The sequence below is a fragment of the Dendrobates tinctorius genome, unplaced genomic scaffold, assembly GCF_039654945.1.
Source record: "Dendrobates tinctorius isolate UK_male_01 unplaced genomic scaffold, ASM3965494v1 ptg000111l, whole genome shotgun sequence".
In the NCBI taxonomy this organism is placed as follows: Eukaryota; Metazoa; Chordata; class Amphibia; order Anura; family Dendrobatidae; genus Dendrobates; species Dendrobates tinctorius.
In genome coordinates this window covers 16,375,001-16,398,117 of record NW_027361779.1, presented here as the reverse complement: position 1 = coordinate 16,398,117, position 23,117 = coordinate 16,375,001, and the positions used below count along the sequence as shown (strand labels likewise).

The window sequence follows — 23,117 nt, the reverse complement described above, 5'->3', positions numbered from 1 at the left end:
ACTCACACATAAATTATAGGCTTTGCTCATAGGAAGCAGTGTATACAATCACTGACTTTCTTTTTCATGTTTTTTTTTTTTTTTTCTGGGAATGGTTTTCTTCCCACATAACAGGATCTAATCCATCTGTGATGCTAATAAACTGATCTAGGTCAGAGCAGCAATATATCGGAGTGAATAGAGCGGGAGAAATGTAATCTTGCTGAAATTCCATTTTCATTATATTGGCCACCTATATTGCCACATTAGGTAATTTCACATAGTAATAATGATACCTAATGATGGAGCAAAATCTTTGACCCTTAAGCAGCATGCTATTGTAGCCTGGACCCATTAACCACTTATTCAGTGGCTTCATAACAACTTCTCCATTCTTTGTCTTCCAGAGGGCAGTGGAAGCACCAGAGGAGGTGGTAGTGGCAGCAATGCCAGAGAGATCAAGATAAAAAAGACGAAGAAAAAAATAAGGAAAGATGAAGAAAGTGATGAGGAGCCCCAGACTGCTAGCACAAGTATGTTTCATGCTGTGGATTTACAGGGAATGGTGAGATTTGAATAACCCATAAAATAACATGCATTTTTAGATATTTTCGTAGCAAGTTATGGTCCCTGGCACAGCTCAGATTTGTAATTCATTGTACCCAGTGACTTCCATCTTAGTTTGTTTGACAGTGTACACATCCTTCATAGCAGGATACATAATACTTCTTACTTATAAGGAGTCATTAAACATGGGAGTTGTAAAATTGATAAATCCTACTTGTGCTGGTCTGGTAAGATGTGTCACATCTTAATGATGTTGTGTTTTCTGTGTTTATTGCCAATTTACAACAGATAAACCAAAGGAGCGTGAGGTCCCATTTATGTCTCTGGACGAAATTGAAGATATTTTAAGAAAACATGTTCCAGATGCTCCAGACGAACTGGTCATTGAGCTCTCCAAAAACTTAATAAGGTCAGTCACTCAGTTTGTTTTTTCCATCCTTCGTCTACATTGTTGGGTGAAATACTGTTTAATACCATGCAGATTGGTGATAAACTTTTTTGTTCCTTTGGTGGGAGGGGTTTCCATTTTATCTTTGTTCATTGTATGACGATAATTAACTTATCCCCATACTATTCTCCTCCCAACATGCTTTCTGTGTGGGGCCCACACTGTTGGCATCCTTTACCCGGTAGATTGAGATTTAGGCATCATGCTGTCAATGGTGAGTGCTTTAACCCCTTCAGATCATTTGACATACACTCCCTGACAGAAGTTATGTCGCTTATCTATGTTATGTAAATAAAAGCTTATAACCTGATGTTAAATTCATCCATTGCTTGTATAAATTATTCTTTTGAAAGCTGAAACCCTCCAAAATGTGGTTTAGGTTAAGAAAATTAATTGGCATCAATGCAGAAATATTGATCATTTAATGGACACAGAATGGTCAGATTTTGGCAAGACAAAAGTATTGTCGGCCACAGAAAGTAATGTGATATTCAAACAAATAATTAACTTAAAATACAAATATATGTTGCATAACATTGGTGAATGAAGTTGTGGTGCTATTGGAGTCATATTTAATATTTTGTGTGACTTCCATGAGCTTGAAGGACTGCATCCATGCAGTTCAACAATGATTCATACAATTAATGAAGTCATCAGGAATAGCAAAGAACGCATTCTTACATGCCTCCCAGAGTTCATCTAGATTCTTTGGTTTTGTCTTCCAAGCTTCCTCTTTCATCCTACCCCAAACATGCTCAATGATGTTTATGTCTGGTGACTGGGCTGGCCAGTCCTTGAGCACCTTGATCTTTTTTCCTGGAGGACCTTTGTTGTAGAGATGGATGTATGAGATGGAGCACCATCCTGCTGCAGAATTTGACCCCTTTTATGATTTGGAATATAAGAGGTAGCTAATACTTCTTGATATTTTAGGCTATTGATATTGCCTTCCACCTTGCAAATGTGTCGCACACCCTCATACTGAACGTAACCCCAGACCATGATCTTTCCATCACCAAATTTAACTGTTTTCTGGGTGTATTTTGGATCCATACAGGCTCCAGTAGGTCTTCTGCAGTATTTGCGGTGGCTGTGGTGTAATTCTACTGAAGATTCATCAGAGAAATCCACCTTCTGCCACTTTTCCAGGGTCCATCTGTTTAGCAGGCTGTGGGACTTTGCAAATGCCATACGGTTTTTTATTTGCCTTTTGTTTAGTGCTGGCTTCTGGGCACTGATTCAACCATGGAGGCCATTTAGAGACAGAATCCTACAAACTGTTCTAGTTGACACAGGGACTTGAGGTGATCAGATCTGTTGGAGCTCTGCTGCAGTGGAAGAGGGGTTTGCTTTGGATTTTCTAATCAACAAGCGTTCCTCCTGAGCAGTTGTCTTGCGGGGTCTGCCGGACCTGGGCTTGTCAAACACATCTCCAGTCTCTTCTAATCTTTTTTTAATTCTTTGTACTTGATGCTGAGACACATTAAAGGTGCCAGCCACCTCTGCAGTGGATCTGGTCTTCAGCCTCTTGATAATCCAGGCTTTGGTCGCAGGGTGGATTTTTGGCATGTTGTCAGAGCTCAAGTTGCAGCTCACGTGAAGGTCTGGGGTGCTGGGTTTCTTTTTATATACACCCACTAATTAACCGATCATTTACTGAGCACAGGTGAGAATGTAAACTAGGATTGGGTGCATTATTTGACCAGGCGACAAAACTTTCGTCTTGCCAAAATCTGACCATTCTGTGTCCATTAAATGATCAATATTTTACTCTTCGCCACGACAGCACCCACTGGAGGTATCGGATCCGCCCATTTGGAACAGGAAACCCTACAGGAAAGATAAAAGGGGCGGTCCGCCTTTCCTCCTCAGTTTTTGGTTTCCTGTTCCAAATGGAGCAGGATCCTGCAGGATCTTACCTGGGCTATGCATCCGCCTGTGCGGTCTCCTCGGGAACGGCAGGGGCTGCGGTCCGGAAGCAGCGTCGGGGGAGATTCCGTTTGACGGCCCCCCCCTCGTCTGGTGGCATAACGGTGATGAGGGGAGGGCCGCCCGGTCTTACCAGGGAGCGGGCCGGTCTGGCATCTGGAGGCAGAACACCCCCCCCCCCACCCATCGGTGGGGATACAGCGTGGGAAGTGAAGCCATGAGCGCGCGAACCGCGCGTGTGAGTAGCGGTGGCGCAGGAGCCGGCCGGCGCCCGACGCTCCTATACCCCGGAAGTAATGGTTGAACTTCCGGGGTAGGATGGCGATGACGCGGCGCATGTGCCCTGACACAGGGCGACTTCCGGGGGCACGACAGGAGTGAAGATAAAACAGCGCTGCAACGATGGAACCATGTCGTCCCCCACGGAGTCGCAGGCCCCAGCAGGGGATTCAGCTGGGGGCAATTCCACCAGGGACCGCAGCTCCAGGACAGAGACTGCCCGCAGGAGCGAGGCAGCAGAAACCAGATCCAGACCGTCTCAGCCATCCGACCCGGTATTAAGCTTCACTGGGTGAGTGTGCAAAGTATATACTCTACCTATTAAGCTAACCTCCTCCCCCCCCTCTCTTTACCTTTGACCTCCCACTTCAGTCAAAGAAAAAAGAAAAAACTAAACATAAAGAATGCGCATTATGTTCAGAGCCTCTCCCTGACTCCTACCCCAAAAAACTCTGCAAACAATGCATGAAAGAGACCAGGCAGGGGTCGACGATATCTTCTAAAGATATCCGAGCCATAATTAGGGAGGAGATACAAGCCATTAACCGCGCCAGCACTCCCTCAGAGTCCAGTCATAAGAAACAGGTCGTTGTTAGTTCAGAGTCAGAGGAAGAACAGGAGTTAAATTCAGGCTCCGCATTCACGTCCTCATCGTCATCCTCGGAGATGGAAGGACGCGCATGTTTTCCACTGGACAGCGTAGATAACCTAGTAAAAGCGGTTAGAAATACTATGGGGTGTGAAGAGGAAAGGGGAGCCCAAACCGCGCAGGACATTATGTTTGCGGGATTGGCAGAAAAAAAGAGGAGATCATTTCCGGTGATACCGGCAATTAAGGACCTCATCAAAAGAGAGTGGGGAAAAACACGACCAGAGGGGTTTTCTCCCATCAGCCTCAAAACGGAAGTATCCGTTCACTGATGAAGACCTATTGAAATGGACTAAAATACCAAAGGTGGATGCCGTCATAGCCTCCACTTCCAAACAGACCTCGATCCCGGTCGAGGACGCAGGATTGTTAGCAGACCCATTAGACCGAAAGGCAGAATCTTCGCTCAAAAGGTCCTGGGAGTCCACCACCGGGGTATTCAAACCCGCAATAGCCAGCACATGTACTGCTAGATCAATGCTGGTATGGCTAGATCAATTAGATCAGCAGATCGAGCAAAGAGTGTCAAGGGAGAAACTGCGTGCAGCCATCCCGTTGATAAGAGGTGCAGCTGCCTTTATGGCAGATGCTTCAGCGGACACCCTAAGACTGGCAGCGAGGTCGGCAGCCCTGGTGAATAACGCCAGACGCGCGCTGTGGATAAAAAGCTGGAAAGGGGACGCACAATCAAAATCCAAAATTAGTGCAACCCCATGCGAGGGTGAGTTCCTCTTCGGGAAAGCCTTAGACGAAATTCTCGCCAAGGCAAAAGAGAGGAAAAAGGCCTTCAGTGATTCTCCCATTCCGTTTTATAGGAAAACCTTTAAGAGACGGCCATTCGGGAGAAGAAGACAGTCGGACAGAACGAATAGATGGGCCACGAAAGACGAAAAGCAGAAGGGTACCATCTTCAGAGGGCCAACATATAGGAGAGATAAAAATTAAGAGTTTAGACCCACCAGTTGGGGGTAGATTAAAATTTTTTGTTACCAAATGGGAACAAATTACGTTAAGCCCATGGATTTTGAACATAATCAAGGAAGGAATAAAGATTGAATTCCTTCAGATCCCTTATGAGTTCTTTGTTATAACTCGCCTTAATTCCTCAGTTCAGCAAAAGGCTCTCGAAGACGAGATTCGAGTCCTACTAGCTAAAAAAGTTTTAGTTGACGTCCCTGAGGAACAAGAGGGTAGAGGCTTTTACTCTCCCCTGTTTTTGGTTTCTAAACCAGACGGTACGTTTAGAACCATTATTAATTTAAAGAAGCTTAATTCATTTATAAAAAATTATAACTTCAAAATGGAATCAATTAGATCCACTATAAAGCTTCTTTTCCCAAATTGCGTAATGGCAGGGATTGATTTAAAAGATGCTTATTATCATCTCCCTATTCACAATAGATTCCAGAAATACCTAAGAGTCGCAGTGGAAGTCGAGGGCAGGATTCGTCATTTCCAATACGCGGCCATGCCCTTCGGGCTTTCCACGGCACCAAGAATATTTACCAAGGTGATGGCAGAAGTGATGGCCTACCTTGGCCAAAAGGACACACTGATCGTGCCGTATTTAGACGACTTCCTAATAATTGGGAATTCAGTCAAACAATGTACCGAACGCGTGACTGACGCAATCTCCTCTTTTCAGTGCCTTGGCTGGATCATCAATATCCAAAAGTCCAGACTCGATCCACAATCTCTCCAGACATTTCTAGGATTTCAACTAGATTCCTTGACCCAGAGATGTCTACTACCTCAGGTAAAAATCACCCTCACGAAACAAAAAATACGAGCAGCTATAGATAGACCACGTGTGTCCTTGAGAGGAGCAATGTCACTATTAGGATCACTAAATTCTTGCACCCCGGCAGTCCGGTGGGCCCAGTACCATGTCCGTACACTACAACACCAGATCCTCCAAGAGGATAAGCGACATAGTGGTCATTTACAGAGCAAAATAACCCTGTCACAAGAAGTCTTGACTTCTCTAGAGTGGTGGTTAGATGATGACCATTTATGTTCAGGAGTTCCATGGGTTATAGTTCCATCCTGTATCGTAACCACCGATGCCAGTCCCCAGGGCTGGGGAGCCCACATGGAGAATGGGTTTCATCAGGGAAGGTGGAATAGAGAGGAATGCGAGTACTCATCCAATTTAAAAGAACTGACTGCAGTGTTCTATGCTCTATACAACTTCCTTCCGCAGCTCCAACAGAAGCATGTCAGGATCCTATCGGACAACACCACCACAGTGGCCTATATAAACAGACAAGGAGGGACTCGATCAGAGACTCTGATGTCTTCAGCGGCAAGAATTTTAAACTTAGCAGAAAACTATTTTTTGTCCCTCTCGGCGCTTCATATCAGAGGCGAGAGCAATCAAAAGGCAGACTTCCTAAGCCGACACACTCTACGGCAAGGAGAGTGGTGCCTCAATCAGAAGGTCTTCAGGGACATAGTAGCCCTATGGGGACAACCCGAGGTGGACCTTTTCGCCACTAAGGAGAACAGGCAGATAAAAACATTTGCCTCCCTATCTCCATCAGATCACCCAGACATACTAGACGCCCTTCTAGCTCCATGGAATTTCAACCTGGCGTATGCGTTCCCTCCATTGATCCTCCTACCTCAAGTAATTCGGAAGATCAGAGACGACAAAGCAAGGATAATCTTAATAGCACCGTTCTGGCCAAAAAGACCGTGGTTTTCGTGGCTGCAAATTATGTCAATAACAGATCCTTGGGTCCTTCCTTCGACTCCCAACCTACTCTCCCAAGGCCCCTTTTTCCACCCTCAAGTGGTCAGCTTGCACTTGACGGCGTGGAATTTGAGAGGCAGTTATTGAGGACAAGAGGATTCTCTGAGTCTTTAATTACTACACTACTACAAAGTAGAAAACAGTCCACAACCCAAATTTACACTAGAATATGGAAAAAATTTCTTCAATTCCATACAGTACCTCATACAGCAGAAGTTCCGATAATCCCAATCTTGGAATTTCTGCAGAAAGGGAAAGACTTAGGCTTAGCAGTAAATACGCTAAGAGTACAAATATCGGCATTAGGAGCACTATATGGCCATAATATAGCAGGCAACAAGTGGATAACTCGATTCATTACAGCATGTGAACGAATAGCTCCAATCCACATACCCTCCGTCCCTACATGGGATCTAAATCTGGTCTTAGACGCCCTAACGGTAGACCCCTTTGAGCCGATCGACACAATACCCTTCAAATACTTAGCACTTAAAATGGCCCTCTTGGTAGCACTGACCTCAGCTAGAAGAGTGGGTGATATCCAGGCCTTGTCAATAGATCCACCTTTTTTTCAAGAATACCAAGACAGATTGGTATTAAAACCAGACCCTGCCTACCTGCCAAAAGTGGCAACAAAATACCATAGATCTCAGGAGATACTCCTCCCAACCTTCTATAAAAATCCCTCTACTCCGGAAGAGCAGAAGTTCCATACTCTGGACGTCAAAAGAACTGTCCTAAAATATATTGAGAGGTCCAACAGTTGGAGGCAGAGTAGGGCCCTATTTGTTTCATTTCAGGGCTGTAAGAAGGGGTATGGAGTCACGAAGAGCACCATTTCCCGGTGGATCAGAGAGGCCATTCGTTTAGCCTACTCCGCAAAAAACGAAGATCCTCCAGGGAACATCAGGGCGCATTCCACCAGGGCAATGGCAACTTCTTGGGCGGAAAAGGGAGATGTTCCGATTGAAACTATATGTAAGGCGGCAGTTTGGTCATCCCCTTCTACCTTCTATAACCACTATAGACTTGATCTTTCATCAACCTCTGACTTAAGCTTTGGCAGGACTGTCCTTGGCACGGTGGTCCCACCCAGGTGATGGTCTCTGGAATCTCTCCAGTGGGTGCTGTCGTGGCGAAGAGTAAAAAGCCGGATTACTTACCGGTAATGCTCTTTTAATGAGTCCACGACAGCACCCGGTCACTTCCCTCCCTAAAGATATCAATAGTTTTTTTTTATTTTATTATTTTTTTTTTATTTTTTATTTTTATATAGCGCTAACATATTCCGCAGCGCTTTACAGTTTTCACACATTTTCACTGTCCCCAATGGGGCGCACAATCTAAATTCCCTATCAGTATGTCTTTGGAGTGTGGGAGGAAACCGGAGTACCCGGAGGAAACCCACGCAAACACGGGGAGAACATACAAACTCCTTGCAGATGTTGTCCTTGGTGGGATTCGAACCCAGGACCCCAGCGCTGCAAGGCTGCAGCGCTAACCACTGAGCCACCGTGCTGCCCTCGTAACCAATAGTTAAAGTATATCAACCAAATAATGGATAAGAAAGATGTTAAAATAAGAGAACATTGCCTAATCCTTGGCGGTCCTTCTGGTACTCTGAAACGTAAAACTGAGGAGGAAAGGCGGACCGCCCCTTTTATCTTTCCTGTAGGGTTTCCTGTTCCAAATGGGCGGATCCGATACCTCCAGTGGGTGCTGTCGTGGACTCATTAAAAGAGCATTACCGGTAAGTAATCCGGCTTTTCTCCTTCGTCTCATTGGGGGACACAGAGACTGTGGGTGTATGCTACTGCCGTCTGGAGGCTGACACTAGGTATACAAAAAACAAGTTAGCTCCTCCTCCGCCACATACACCCTCGCCCCGGTACCGGGCGGAAACCAGTTTTTTGCTTAGTGTCTTTGGAGGCACACGCAGTCTGGAGTTCTCCAGACTATTTTTTTTTTTTTTTTTATTCCTTTTCGGTTCTCTCGCTATGAAGAGGAGACAGGGGCGACGGATCCTATAGAAAGGGTCCGATCTCCCCAAACCAACAACGGGCGAGCACGCGTTGAGCATCGCTCCGCGTATCCTTTCCCGCACCGAGGGACATCTCTGGGACTTTTCCCCAGACATCTATTTTTTCCGTGTTTATTATTTTTTGAAGATGAGACAGGGGCAACGCATCCTATTGAAAGGATCCGATTTCCCCAAACCAGCAACGGGCGACCACGTGCGAGTATCCCTCCACGTTTTTCTCTCCTGCAACGTGGGACATTATGCCAGACTTAGCCCTGTCCACCCCTAGGTATGGAAACCATGGGCTTGCACAGTGGCATAAGACTAGTCTGTGTGCCCCCACTGCTCCACCAACGCTAGACGGCGGTGCTGCATGGCGGCGGATGGTCCCTCTCCTCGCCCCTGCTGGGCAGACGGAGTTAGGGTGCCTGCACCGTCCACGGAGCAAAATACCCGGTAAGTTTTTGCAGCTGGGGAGGGCTCTGGGCAAGGAGTAGGAGTAGGAGCCAGGTACCCCCCCCTCCTCGCGCCCCTCGCTCCTCGCTCGCCCCTCGCCTAAGATTACCTGCAGGAAGGGCGAGGGTGTAGGACCGGAGTAGGCCCAGGGCCGGGCGCCGTCGGGGGGTGAGCTGGACTCATCAGGATGGCGTCGCGGTCGGAGCCGCCATTAGGGGCACACAGTGGCGGCGTGATCGGCGCCGCCCCCAGTGCGGCGTCACGTCCGGCGCCGCCCCCGGTGCGGAGTCACGGCCGGCGCAGCCCCCGGCGTGACGTCACGGTCGGCGCCGCCCCCGGCGTGACGTCACGGTCAGCGCCGCCCCCGCCGCAGCATCATAGCCGGCGCCGCCCCCGGTGCGACGTCACGGTCGGCGCGGCGTCACAGCGGCACCGCCCCAGCGTGACATCAGATCCGGCGCCGCCCCTCAGCCTAGGGCGGGCGCTGGCTTAAATCGAGGCCCCGGCTTCAGAGCAGGGTAGGCCGCATGCGGAAAAAGCACGGGCAACCTACCCAGAGGATCGGCACCAGGCTGAGCATCCGCCAGTGCAAGGAGTCACGCTGGAAGGGGGGCACACAGAGGGTAAGTGCGACCCTGTCCTGGACTGCCCGGGGCACATTTAAAGGTTACCCTCCTCCTCCTCCTTTCCCCTTTAGCTTGTGATAGGAGTAAGCGGCATTATGTCTGGAAAAGGAAAAAAGCACACGTTCCTTTATGCCGCATGCGTTTCCTGTGGGGTTATGTTCCCACGAGCACAGACTATCAAATTGTGTGAAGCCTGCGACTCCGAACGCGCCCAGGAGCCCTCCCCTGCGACAGAGCCCAGGGGTCTGGATCCCCCGGAATGGGCGTTATCACTGTCTCGGTCCATGGCTTCACTTACGAAAGCGATTGAGACCCTTCAGGCCCCGGATAGGGGTAGAGACGATGGCTCGCTTGTTTGGGAGGGGTCGTCCACCTCACAGGAGCCTCCGGCCTGCAGGGGCCGCACACTCTCTAGGCAGACGCACAGGAAAAGAACCCATACTGTGTCTCCAGGCCCCTCCGGTGCGTGGTATATGAGGCATCAAGATCAGCGCTCCTCCCTTCTTTTGCAGCGACATGGGTAGCCAAGGCCATGATGTCGTGGTCGGAGTATTTGAACGTCTTGGAGAAAAGGATTTTACGGTGAGTACTCACAAAAATCCCTGTTTCTGCATTAATGCCAATTTATTTTCTTAACCTAAACCGCATTTCGGAGGGTTACAGCTTTCAAAAGAATAATTTATACAACCAATGGATGAATTTAACGTCAGGTTATAAGCTTTTATTTACATAACATGGATAAGCGACACAACTTCTGTCAGGGAGTGTACTTAAATGTCATGATCTGATAGGGGTTCCCGACTAATGATGTATAGGTACGTCATGGCGTTCGTGTGTGGCACAGGGGCTGTGCCAGGGCGATTGTTGTTGTCAGCTCTGCTTCGGTTGTCAGTGCTTGGAACGGTGCAGTCACTGCCCCTGATTGTTTAACTCCCGAAATGCCGAGACTGATATCGATCGCAACATTCAGAAGGAGGGGTCTCCCTCTCCATTCCGATCAGCGTACCCACGACGTCATCGTGAAGGTCCAGTTGTCGTCATGGCAATCCAAGGTCATCGTGACTACCTCTGGGCCTGCCAGCGACGGTGGTCTGCTTGGAGCATGGTCTAAGAGGCTTCTGTCAGTGTAATACTGGTGCATTGGAATGCATTATACCAGCTAGCAGAGTAATGAAAGTTAAAGTCCTGTAGAGGGACTAAGTAAAAAAGTAAAACAAAAATGTAAAAAAAAATCAGAAAATAGTTTTAAAAAAATTGAAGAAAATATACCCAGAAATACGTATATTTATGCAAAAAAAATTCACTTATTTGGTATCGCCATGTCTGGAGCAATCTGATATATAAAACTGTCTCACTAGTTAGCCCCTACAGTGAAAAAAATAACTAAAAAATATAGCAAAAATACTATGCTTTTTCATCATACTACTGAACAAAAAGCAATCAAAAAGTCAAATGTTAATAAAAACTAGATGTGTATTTCCTGAAGGAACTGCAGATAGTGCTTTGAAATGGTGCCTGGGCTGCCCCTTTAAGAGAGACTTGCCTGCTGCCCATGCAAGACTTTCAACTCAGGATCCGTTTTAACTGTGGGTGCCTCTCAGGGGCCACTTTGGCCTCAGGGTCTGACTTAGTGGGTGGGGCCCCTCAGGATCCGATTCGGTGGCCTGGGCTCCTCAGGGCTTGAATTGGTGGCCGGGATCCCTCAGGGTCTGATTTTGTGGGTGTGGCCCCTCAGGGTCCGATTTTGTGGGTGTGGCCCCTCAGGGTCCAATTTGTGGGTGGGGCCCCTCAGGGTCCGATTTTGTGGCCGGGGCCCCTCAGGGTCTGATTTTGTGGCCGGGGCCCCTCAGGGTCTGATTTTGTGGCCGGGGCCCCTCAGGGTCTGATTTTGTGGCCGGGGCCCCTCAGGGTCTGATTTTGTGGCCGGGGCCCCTCAGGGTCTGATTTTATGGCCGGGGCCCCTCAGGGTCTGATTTTATGGCCGGGGCCCCTCAGGGTCCAATTTTGTGGGTGGCGCCCCTCAGGGTCCGATTTTGTGGGTGGGGCCCCTCAGCGTCCGATTTTGTGGCCGGGGCCCCTCCGGGTCCGATTTTGTGGCCGGGGCCCCTCCGGGTCCGATTTTGTGGCCGGGGCCCCTCCGGGTCCGATTTTGTGGCCGGGGCCCCTCCGGGTCCGATTTTGTGGGTGGCACCCCTCAGGGTCCGATTTTGTGGGTGGGGCCCCTCAGGGTCCGATTTTGTGACCGGGGCCCCTCCGGGTCCGATTTTGTGGCCGTTGCCCCTCCGGGTTCGATTTTGTGGCCGGGGCCCCTCCGGGTCCGATTTTGTGGCCGGGGCCCCTCCGGGTCCGATTTTGTGGCCGGGGCCCTTCCGGGTCCGATTTTGTGGCCGGGGCCCCTCAGGGTCCGATTTGGTGGGCGGGGCCCCTCAGGGTCTGATTTGGAGGGCGTGACCACTCTGGGTCAGATTTGGTGAGCGGGGCCACTCTGGGTCCGATTTGGAGGCCAGGGTGGCTCAGCCTCTGATTTGGAGGCCAGGGTCGATAAGCCTCCGATTTGGAGGCCGGGGTGGCTCAGCCTCCGATTTGGAGCCTGGGGTCACTCAGCTTTCGATTTGGCGCGCTGGCCCTTTAAGACTCATTTCGGTGCGCCGGCCCTTTAAGAGCCAGTTTGGCTCTCTGGGCTTCTAAATCCACTTTGGCGCACACTCTCTCTCAGGGGCATGCGTCATGTGATGAAGCTAGATTTGCATTTGTGCTGTGGGTTTCGCTTTAAGAGCTGAAATTATCTGCCAGAATCTGTGTCCTGGGGGGGTCATGTGAAGTTCGTAGGCGTTGGCATAGTAACTGGGTCTGCCTGCGCATATTAATGAGCTTAACTGCCATTTGAATCGCCTCAGGGCATGTTTTCCCTGTGGCAACATTTTCCCATTGAAATGCATTGAGGAAAATGTTTTTTCAAACGCAAATTGTGCAAAAACTACAAATCCGATCAACACGAAAATTACTTAGCACTCCCCTCGTGGACGCTGGCTTCGAAACGACACCTCAACGGAGTCTGTGCGTGTAGCAGTTCGGGCCGCATTAATCAACTGAATAATAAGAAGAAGCAGAAGAAGAATAAGTTAGCAGCGTTCCGATTACAATATAGTGGTTTCTGCAAAGCACTATAATGATATATCTGAAAACGTCAACTAGTCCCACAAAAAACAAGCCTCCATCCATACATCTCCTTCAGTAGAGTAATAAAAAAGCTATATTTTTAAGAATATTGCGATGCTAAAACAATTCTTTTTCTATAAAATAGTTTTTATTGTGTAAAAGCCACAAAAAAAAATATAAATCTGGTATCACTGTAATTGTACTGACCTGAAAAATAAAGCTGTTATTAATTTTACCACATGGTGAACGGAATGAAAAAAATAAAATAAATTCCTGAATTTCCTGGTGGTTGTTCATTATGTCTCCCAAAAATCAGAATATTAAGATGTCAAAAAATGTTATGTACCTGAAAATGGTATCAATAAAATGTGAACTCAGACGAGGGACTGCAGAGGTTGGTGCCAACCTTCGCAGCAAGGTAAGGTTGGTTCCATATAGAGAACTTTTTTGGTTTCCTCTTATATGAGTTTTTTGAGTATATATTGGCCTTTAGGGTTATGCACGTTATATGCAACTCCTATATGGCGCATGTTAAACCCTGGGGTGGCGTTGGTTTTCAACTATAGGAAAGCATAAGACCTACATGTATATCCCAGATTCACATCATAGAGCACAATACAGTAAAGAAACACCAAAGAAAAAAGCTCAATTTCAAAGCAACTAATGAATAAAATTTTTTTATTTCTTTTCCAATAATTTTTATTGAACATTTAAATACAAATAAGTAAGGAGGGGAGTGGGAGGGGGGAAGGGGGAAAAAGGGGGGGAAGGGGGAAAAAGGGGTGGCGGGGAGGGGGAAGGGTAATAACAAGGAGAGGACCACGAGGTCCAAACAGGCTCTATATAGTGTCTACATTAAGCATATAATCATATAGTCATACAATCATACAAACATGTAATCAGATGGTTTGAAATCGGTTTGGTGCACATTAATAAAGTAGTTCAGTGTGTTGGATATGTTTCCAGCCACTTCGCCCATTTCTTGGCATATTTGTTGAAATAGTCATGGGTTAATAGCAAACCTATACTCATATGTTTTGTGTAAATTTGTTTTATTTATCACGTCAGAGAAGATAGGAGGATCTGGACTTTTCCAGTGGTAGGCAATTTCATTTTTGATGACCAGAAATATATGGATTATAATAGCTTTCATAGAGGGATTTATATTTTCTATTCCTAGGGACAGGAGTGCTAGCTGCGGAGTGAATATGATTTTGCTCTTGTAAATTTTGTTTACTTGCCAGCTTGGGTCCAAATGTGTTTGATTTTGGGGCACTGCCAAAACATATGAAGCAAGCTCCCATGGTGGCCGCATCCTCTCCAGCAGAGAGGGGAGTTGTTCGGATCTATGTGTGACATTCGTGCAGGGGTGTAATACCATCTTGTAAGTGTCTTGAAGTATGTCTCCTGCAGAGACATGGAAATATTAGCCCCATATGAATAGTATATAGCGTTTTCCCATTGTTCAGGGGTGTGTGAAGTATTCATTTCTTTATCCCATTTAACCATATATGGCAGCTTAGTTATTTCCGTATCGTTATTGAACCATTTATATATGTTCTGGTTGCTCCAGAAGATTTTGTGTCTAATATTCCCTAGCAGGTTAATAGTTGCTTCAGTTATTAAAGGTTTACTGCTTAGGAAGTTCTGTATCTGGTCTTTCAGGAGTATAAATTACATAAATGCGGATGCAGGGAGTTTAAAGTTCTTTTTCAAGTCACTAAAAGTGGTAAATTTATTCCTATTATGAATATCTCTGATCCTTTTGATATTATAATCTGGCCAGAAGGGGTTAAGGGCGAGGTTTTGTAATTTTACTGCTAGGGATATTGGGCAGTTTAAAAGAAATTTAGTTCTATTCATACCCTTTTTGCTTTTAGATAATTGTTTCCAAGCGTATATTGCTGCTTCAAAAATGGGATGATTTAGGGTGCTAAATTTTTTATTGAGCAGGAGTTTGAAGAGAAGTTCTTTCGGGGATCTATGATTATTTATCTTGTGTTCTAGTTCCAGCCAGGCCGGTGTTTCGTCATCGCACAACCAGTAAACACTTTGTTTTATGAGGTTTGTCAGGTAATATGCAGAAATGATAGGCAACCCCATTCCTCCAAAAGCCTTATTTTTATATAGAAATTTGGTAGAGGATCTAGCTTTTTTTCTGAACCAGATAAATGAATTGATTGCCGTCTGAATACTAGTGAGGTATGAGGTCGATATTTTAAAGGGAAGAGTCCTAAAAATATAGAGTATCTTCTTAAGGATGAAGGTTTTGGTCACCAAATTCCTTCCCCACCATGACAAGTCCCGATTTTCAAAAGAATGGAGATCTCTAGCTATAGTATCAGATAAAATCCTTAAATTGGTGGGCATCAGAACGTTAATGTTCTTAGTAATAGTAATTCCTAAGTATTCAATTTCATTGTCTGTCCAGCTTAACTCTGAGTTTTGGCTTATTTCGTGAATTTGGGATTTATCCATATGGAAATGCAAGATTTTTGATTTTTTTTTTCGTTAATTTTAAAAAAATACTTCCGAGAAGCCCTTAAGGGTACTTTGCAATTCTTTGAGGGATTTTTGGGGATTTGTTAGTGTTAAAATCATATCATCAGCAAAAAGGCTGATCTTGAATTCACGGGATGGGGTTTTAATTCCTTTTATTGCCTTATTCTGCCTTATAATTTGTGCCAGGGGCTGAATCGCTAGAATAAAGAGAAGGGGTGATAGGGGGCACCCCTGTCTAGTCCCATTAGATATCTGAAACAGATTAGAGGAAAGGTTATTCAGGTAAATCTTAGCTTTTGGTTTTGTATATAAGGCCATAATTGTTGTTATGAAGTTTTCTGAGAAGCCATATTTCCTAAGCGAATGCCTTAGGTAATCCCAATTTATACGGTCGAAGGCCTTCTCGGCGTCTAGGGTAACTATAACGGTGGGTTTTTTGAGTATTGGATTAGTTTAATGGAGTTGATTATTCTTCTAGTCCCATCCGTGGCCTGTCGGCCTTTAACAAATCCAATCTGGTCTTTGTCTATTAGGCTAGGAAGAAGATTTTTAATTCTGTCAGATAGGATTTTCGAATATATCTTCAGGTCAGAGTTGATGAGTGAAATGGGGCGGTAATTGGTTACTTTCGTAAAGTCAGCATTGGGTTTGGAGATTTGGATAATTGTAGATTCTAGTATTTCCTCTGGAAATGTACCAGATGTGGAGGCCTTGTTGAAGATTTTTGAAAGGTGGGATAGGATTTTGTTGAAGGATTTATAATGGTCGTTCCCAAAACCGTCGGGGCCCAGGGATTTAAATAGTTTTAATATTCGAATAGTGTCCTCGATCTCTTCCTGGGTAAAGGGCGATGTTAGTGTCTCTAGATTCTCTTGCGTTAATTTAGGTAATTTAATATTTGATAGGAAATTTTCTATGTCCACGTTTTTAGGTTGAGGAAGTGAAGTTTGGAGTTTCAAGCTGTATAGTTCGTGGTAAAATTCTGCAAATGTGTTCGCTATATCCTGTGGGTGGGATAGAGGGGTTCCTTTGGGTGATAAAATTTTATTAAGTCTATTATTCTGCCTTGCTTGTTTGATTCGGCTCATCATAAAACGTGTTGGCTTATTAAGCGATGAGTACTGTTTTGAATTTTAGGTTTTTGATCGAATCGTAAGAGGAGGAAAGGATTGTTTTGAGTTCCTGTCTTAGTTTTAGTAATTCTATTTGGATTATTTCAGATGGGTGAGTGCAGGAGAGCTGTTCGTTTTCTATTTCTCTGATTTTAGTTTGGATGGCTTTAATTTTTGATCTATTTGCTTTTTTTTCGTTGGATGAAATTTGAATGATAACTCCCCTGATTACCGCTTTGTGTGCGCACCACAGGGTAAGTGGGTCAATGTTTTCGATATTATTTTCTTTGAAATAGTTTTCCAATGCGGACTTTATTTTGTCTCGGTGTATGGGATTACGTAATATATTTGGATTACATTTCCATAGTGGGGCATTGTTTGTGGGAGGGCCTAGTAGAATGTTGGCACTAAGCGGTGAGTGGTCTGATATAGTCCTTTTTTCAGTTGATAGTTTTTGAAATTTCGATAGGGTGAATACATCAGTTAATATCAGATCTATCCTAGAGGCCGTTTGGTGGGGGTCAGAGTAGTGGGTATATTCAATTGACGTGGAGTTAATACAATGGAATACATCAAACAGTTCGTTCTTGTAAAGCCACCCATTCAAAGTGTTTGATCGCGACCTGTTAGGTGAGGATGTATCAATGATGTTATGTGGGACCTGAAGTCCCCCAACCATATCAAATCTCCTTTTCTGGTTGTAGCTACTTTCTTTTTTAATTTGTTTAGAAATCTAATCTGGCCATTATTTGGGGCGTAGGTGTTGACGATTGTGCAGGTTTGGTTATTAATGACACAGATCAGTATGTGAAATCTCCCTTTTTCATCTTTATGCTCCTCAATAAATTCAAATGAGAGGCTATTTTTAATAATTGTGATGACCCCCGCCTTTTTCTTATTATTATCTGATTTAAAAATGTGTGGGAATTGTTTGTGGGAGAGTACCGGGTGGTTATCTTTTTTAAATTTGGACTCCTGTATGCATATGATGTCTGCTTGAGATTGGAAGTCGCCTTGCTACACTTGTAAGGAGAGCTTTAAACTAGAACAACATGGGAAGGGAAGCAAAAGACCAGAAAAAGCCATACACCTGACAAATGCTATTGAGAACTCTGCTATTAGAAGTGGAAAGGAAGAACAAAGACAAAAGAATCTAATTAATAAAAATATTGGAGAAAGAGAAACCTATCACAAACTAAAATGTTTCTATACTAATGCACAAAGCATGGGCAACAAACAAGGAGAATTGGAACTACTAACACAGGAAAAGAAATATGATGTCATTGGAATCACTGAAACTTGGTGGGACAATACACATGATTGGAATACAAGACTAGAAGGATACAACTTATTTGCAAGAAACAGACTTGATAAACGAGGAGGGGGTGTCGCATTGTATGTTAGAAACGTGTATATCTGCACAGAGATTGAAGCTTCAGAGACTGGGAGTTCTGTGGAAACTGTTTGGGTAAGAATACAAGGACAGAACAATGGAAAGGACACCATTGTAGGCATTTACTACAGGCAGCCTGTGCAAGCTGAAGATATGGATGAACTCTTTATGCATCAAATGGCCAAGTTCTCCAAAAAATATGACATAGTTGTCATGGGAGATTTCAACTATCCAGACATTTGTTGGGAATCTCTCTCAGGCAAAACTAACAGGTCAAGGAAATTCTTATCCTCTCTTGCTGACAACTTTATCTTCCAAAAGGTAGGGGAGAAAACAAGGGGAACTGCTACCTTGGATCTAATCCTTATAAACAGGGAGGAAATGGTTGAGGAGGTAAAAGTGGCTGGGACCCTAGGAGGTAGCGACCATGCTATTTTAGAATTTTGGATAACTAGAGGAGGAAGACCTGTGAAGACTCAGACGTCAAGGTTAGATTTCAGAAAGGCAGATTTTAAGGGATTCAGAAAGAGAATTGGAGGGATCCAATGGCTGGATATCCTTAAAGACAAAAATGTCCAGGAAGGATGGGAAATCTTGAAAAATGAAATTCTCAAAGCACAGTTGTTAACAATTCCGAAAAGAGGGAAGAATAGGAAGCATTTAAGGAAACCAGGATGGATGAACACAGAACTTAAGCACATGCTAAAAAGGAAGAAAAAAATGTTTATAAAATGGAAAGAGGGAGGCATATCTAAAGAAGAATATAATGCTGTCTGCAGAACCTGCAGGGCACAAATCAGATTATCTAAAGCTGAAAATGAATTGAGGCTTGCAAGAGATGTCAAAAGCAATAATAAAGGATTTTGGGGATATGTCAAAAGTAAAAGAAAAGTCAAAGATGCTATAGGATTTTTACAGGATGAAAATGATGAAATGGTAAGACAGGATGTTGAGAAGGCTGAACTTTTAAATTCCTATTTTGCATCTGTTTTCTCTCAGAAAGGAAATGTAACATCAACTGTTATTCACTGTCCTATTAAGGGAATAGAAGAATCCAGGATATCTATAAACAGAAAGATAGTGAGGAAACACTTAGCTAACCTAAATGAATTCAAGTCTCCAGGTCCAGATGAATTACACCCCAGAGTACTGAAGGAGATAGCAGAAGAAATTTTTGAACCCCTCTCCATAATCTTTGAAAATTCTTGGAGAACAGGAGAAGTGCCAGAAGACTGGAGAAGAGCAAATGTTGTTCCTATCTTCAAAAAGGGAAAGAAGGTGGACCCAGGCAACTATAGGCCGGTGAGTCTGACTTCTATACCAGGAAAGATCTTTGAACAAATTATTAAACAACATGTATGTCAATACCTGGATAAGAATGAAGTGATTAAACCGAGTCAGCATGGGTTTGTAACTAATAAGTCATGTCAGACAAACTTAATTTCCTTCTATGACGGTATCACTGATTGGGTGGATCAAGGAAATGCTGTAGATATAGTATATCTTGACTTCAGCAAAGCATTTGACAAAGTCTCTCATACAATCCTTATTGAAAAAATGACTAAGTATGGAATGGACAAGGCAACTGTTAGGTGGATTCATAACTGGCTTAGTGATCGGACCCAAAGAGTGGTCGTAAATGGCTGCACATCCAGTTGGAAGAATGTCTCAAGTGGGGTACCACAGGGCTCTGTCCTGGGCCCTGTATTGTTCAACATCTTTATCAATGATTTAGATGAAGGAATTGAGGGTAAACTGATTAAATTTGCTGATGATACAAAGCTAGGAGGGATAGCTAATACTAGAGAAGAGAGAGAGAGGATTCAAAAAGATTTAAATAAACTGGAGAAGTGGGCAGCAACTAACAGAATGGTTTTTAACAGGGAGAAATGCAAAGTACTACATCTGGGCAATAAAAATGAAAAAAGCATATATAGAATGGGAGGAATAGGGCTAAGTGACAGCACATGTGAAAAAGACTTGGGTATACTAATAGATCACAGACTGAATATGAGTCAACAGTGTGATGCAGCAGCAAAAAAGGCAAATGCAGTTCTAGGATGTATTAACAGAAGCATACAGTCTAGATCACGTGAAGTCATTATTTCCCTCTACTCCTCTTTGGTCAGACCTCATCTGGAATATTGTGTCCAGTTTTGGGCACCACATTTTAAAAAAGACATCAACAAACTGGAGCAAGTTCAAAAAAGAGCGACCAGAATGGTGACCGGTCTACAAACACTGTCTTATGAGGAAAGGTTGCAGGATTTGGGAATGTTTAGTTTGCAAAAGAGAAGACTGAGAGGAGACTTAATAGCTGTCTACAAATATCTAAAGGGCTGTCACATTGTAGAAGGATCAACTTTATTCTCATTTGCACAAGGAAAGACTAGAAGCAATGGGATGAAACTGAATGGGAGGAGACACAGATTAGATATTAGAAAAAAACTTTTTGACAGAGTGATCAATGAGTGGAACAGGCTGCCACGAGAGGTGGTGAGTTCTCCTTCAATGGAAGTCTTCAAACAGAGGCTGGACAGACATCTGACTGGGATGATTTAGTGAATCCTGCTTTGAGCAGGGGGTTGGACCAGATGGCCCAGGAGGTCCCTTCCAACTCTACGATTCTATGATTCTATGAGAGATTTCTTTCCATTTTGTGAACCTCTTTTGTGGACTGTTTAGTCCTCTGACATTGTAGGATATTATTTTGGTGCTCATGACTATTTGTATGGTGGCGGAAGAAATGTGCACTTGTAAAGCTCAACGGTAGCTTGAACCTGTTTATTAAACTCAATAGAACTATTAAGCTCTAAGAGCCGGTTATCTATTAATTTTAACTAAGAAACCAGTAGTACAAATAAATGATTATAGAATACAAATATCAGTTATCAAATGTCCTCTGAAAGAAGGGTGGCTCACAACTTATGAGTACTTCTTCCTCTAACTTGGGGGAAAGTTTGTGCACATGAGGCCTGAGTGAAACCTTGTATACAGTGTCATAACAGATAATGTAGCATATATAATAAAACATTAGTCTTAGCGTAAGCCCTTGGGCGAAGATAAGTAATGTATGAGGTTTTCCTCTTGTCAGCGGTTAGGATATGATGAAGGGGCTTTTTTGTTGGCCCCTAGTGATTCAATGAAGTCGTGTCCCTCCTCTGGGGTGAATATGGGTATTGTTTTCCCCCTGGTGATCAAAAGCTTCAAAGGGAAGCCCCACCTGTAGGCGATGCCTTTGTCCCCGAGCAATGTAGTGATCTCCTTGAATGTTTTCCTACTTTCTAAAGTTTCCTTGGAAAGATCCGCATATACCTTTAGATTATTGTAAGGCTCTGGAAACTGTTTCAAGTCTTTCAGGTATTGTAGTATCTTTTCTTTGGTATTATAGAAATGAATTTGCATGATCGTGTCCCTTGGCACCTCTCGGGATGCGAGTAGGTCTAGGCAGTCTGTGTATCCTATCTATAATCAGCTCTGCATCTGTGAGGGTGGGGATTGCTTTCTTAAACGTTTTTTTCACATGTTCTGACAGGTTGTTTGAGGTGATCTCTTCTGGTATGCCTCTGATTTTTAGGTTATTTCTGCGGTTCCTGTCCTCTAAACCTGCCATTTTTAATTTGAGTCTGGACAGTTCTGCTTCCAATTCCTGGGTTTTATTAATTGTTATATCTGTCTTCCCCTCAACGATGTTTAGTCTGCTTTCATGTTCATTCAGTTTTTTACTAAACATTTCAAAGGTAAACTTGAACATGTCGGCCTGTTTCTCAAAGTTCTTTTCCATGCTCTCATTTATTTTCTTTGCCAGGTCTAACGTGAAGGATTCAGCGTTAGGGATGCTTGGTCTTGGGATGGTTTCCTCACTAGCGGAGAAGATGTGGCTTAAGTCTTTTTTGAATTTGTTTCTCTCTGGGCTGGGGTTGGGAGATGAGTCGGTAGAGTCCTCTTCCTCTTCAGGATTGTTTTGACAATTCGAATATTTTTCTCCCCAATCCCCTGGGTCTTTTCTTTTAGAGGATTGTGACAGATCCATTTCCTCTGCTGGATAGTTGCAGGGGTTAAGAGTTGTTTGTACGTTTTTTTTATTTTCTTTTGCTGCCGCTGGTGTCTGTGTTGCTTTAAATAGCTGATCCTCCTTTTGAGATTTATGAGGATTGTTTTGGTTTTTACCTGTTGATTGGGAGAGGTTAGTATTAGCTGTTACTTTATTGTCATTGTCATTCCTTCTTGGTGATCTGGATCTGAAGGGGCTGATGACATTTGTAGTTTCAGAGTGGTTAGGGCGATTCCCTTTATGGGAGTTTGGGGTCTTTAGAGTATTGGTTTTTAAATTTGAGCCTCTGTTGCTCATTTTGTATACGAGAGTTCAACTATTAACGAGAATGTGGATATATTAGAATGAGAATTGAGTCTTAAACGAGATTTAAAGGTATAAAACGAGAGTTCTGGTTTATATAGATAATTGCTCAAGGGTTAAAACCCTAAGTCTGTGTATAAAATAATCCCATACACCCTTTGTGGCCACACTGCTGTTATCGGTTTATGTTAAATTGGCCTGGAATTAAATCAAAGACTGTGGCAATTTGGAAGGAATGAGCCTCTTTTCAGGGAGGCCTATGAGCCCCCTAGATATTTATGAGACCAAGGCGTAAGCTGTGCCAGTAATCTGGACCCAGCGGATGCCTGTCTCTAGGGAGTCGATGGTTAGTATACGTTCTCTATGGGGCAAGGTGCTTCTGCCCTGTGGTATGGATCAGGGTCCGGCGAGTATATTTGTTAGCACGTTTGTTCTGTGCCTTGCTGATTATATTTGTAATAGAAGCAACAATAGGGAGCAATGTGGGAATTGTTGGCAAGAGCCGTGGCACAGTGGGTATTCAGGTCACCTGTGGTGTTTTACTCCTGGCAGCGATAGCTTGAGGAATCAAGTTTTAAGGTACTGTCACACTTAGCGATGTACCAGCGATATGACGCGGTCAGGATCGCTGGTACATCGCTAAGTGGTCGCTAGTGAGCTGACACACAGGCAGATCTCACCAGCGACATCGCTGGGGTCGGGGGTCGCTACTTACCTGTCACACTAGGCGATCCTGCCTCCTCCCGCCCAGCTCCACGCTCGTCGCTCGTCTCTCCACAGGAAGCGCCGCAGGAAGCTGACGACGAGAAGCGGTCCTGAACGTTCTCACGCGATCAGCGATAACCAGTGGGGGAGCCGGTCGTAGGTAAGTATCAGACATAGCGAT

At 44.4% G+C, this 23,117-nt stretch overlaps 1 protein-coding gene across 2 annotated transcripts in view; it reads left to right on the top strand.

Moving 5' to 3' along the window:
* Positions 1-23,117, top strand: part of UFL1 (UFM1 specific ligase 1) — a 101,978-nt gene that overhangs the window by 48,953 nt on the left and 29,908 nt on the right. For both annotated transcript variants that reach the window (XM_073589538.1, XM_073589537.1), the window contains exons 12-13: positions 387-512; positions 835-955. In XM_073589538.1, coding sequence (XP_073445639.1) covers positions 387-512; positions 835-955 — 247 coding nt within the window. The remainder of the gene's footprint in view (positions 1-386; positions 513-834; positions 956-23,117) is intronic.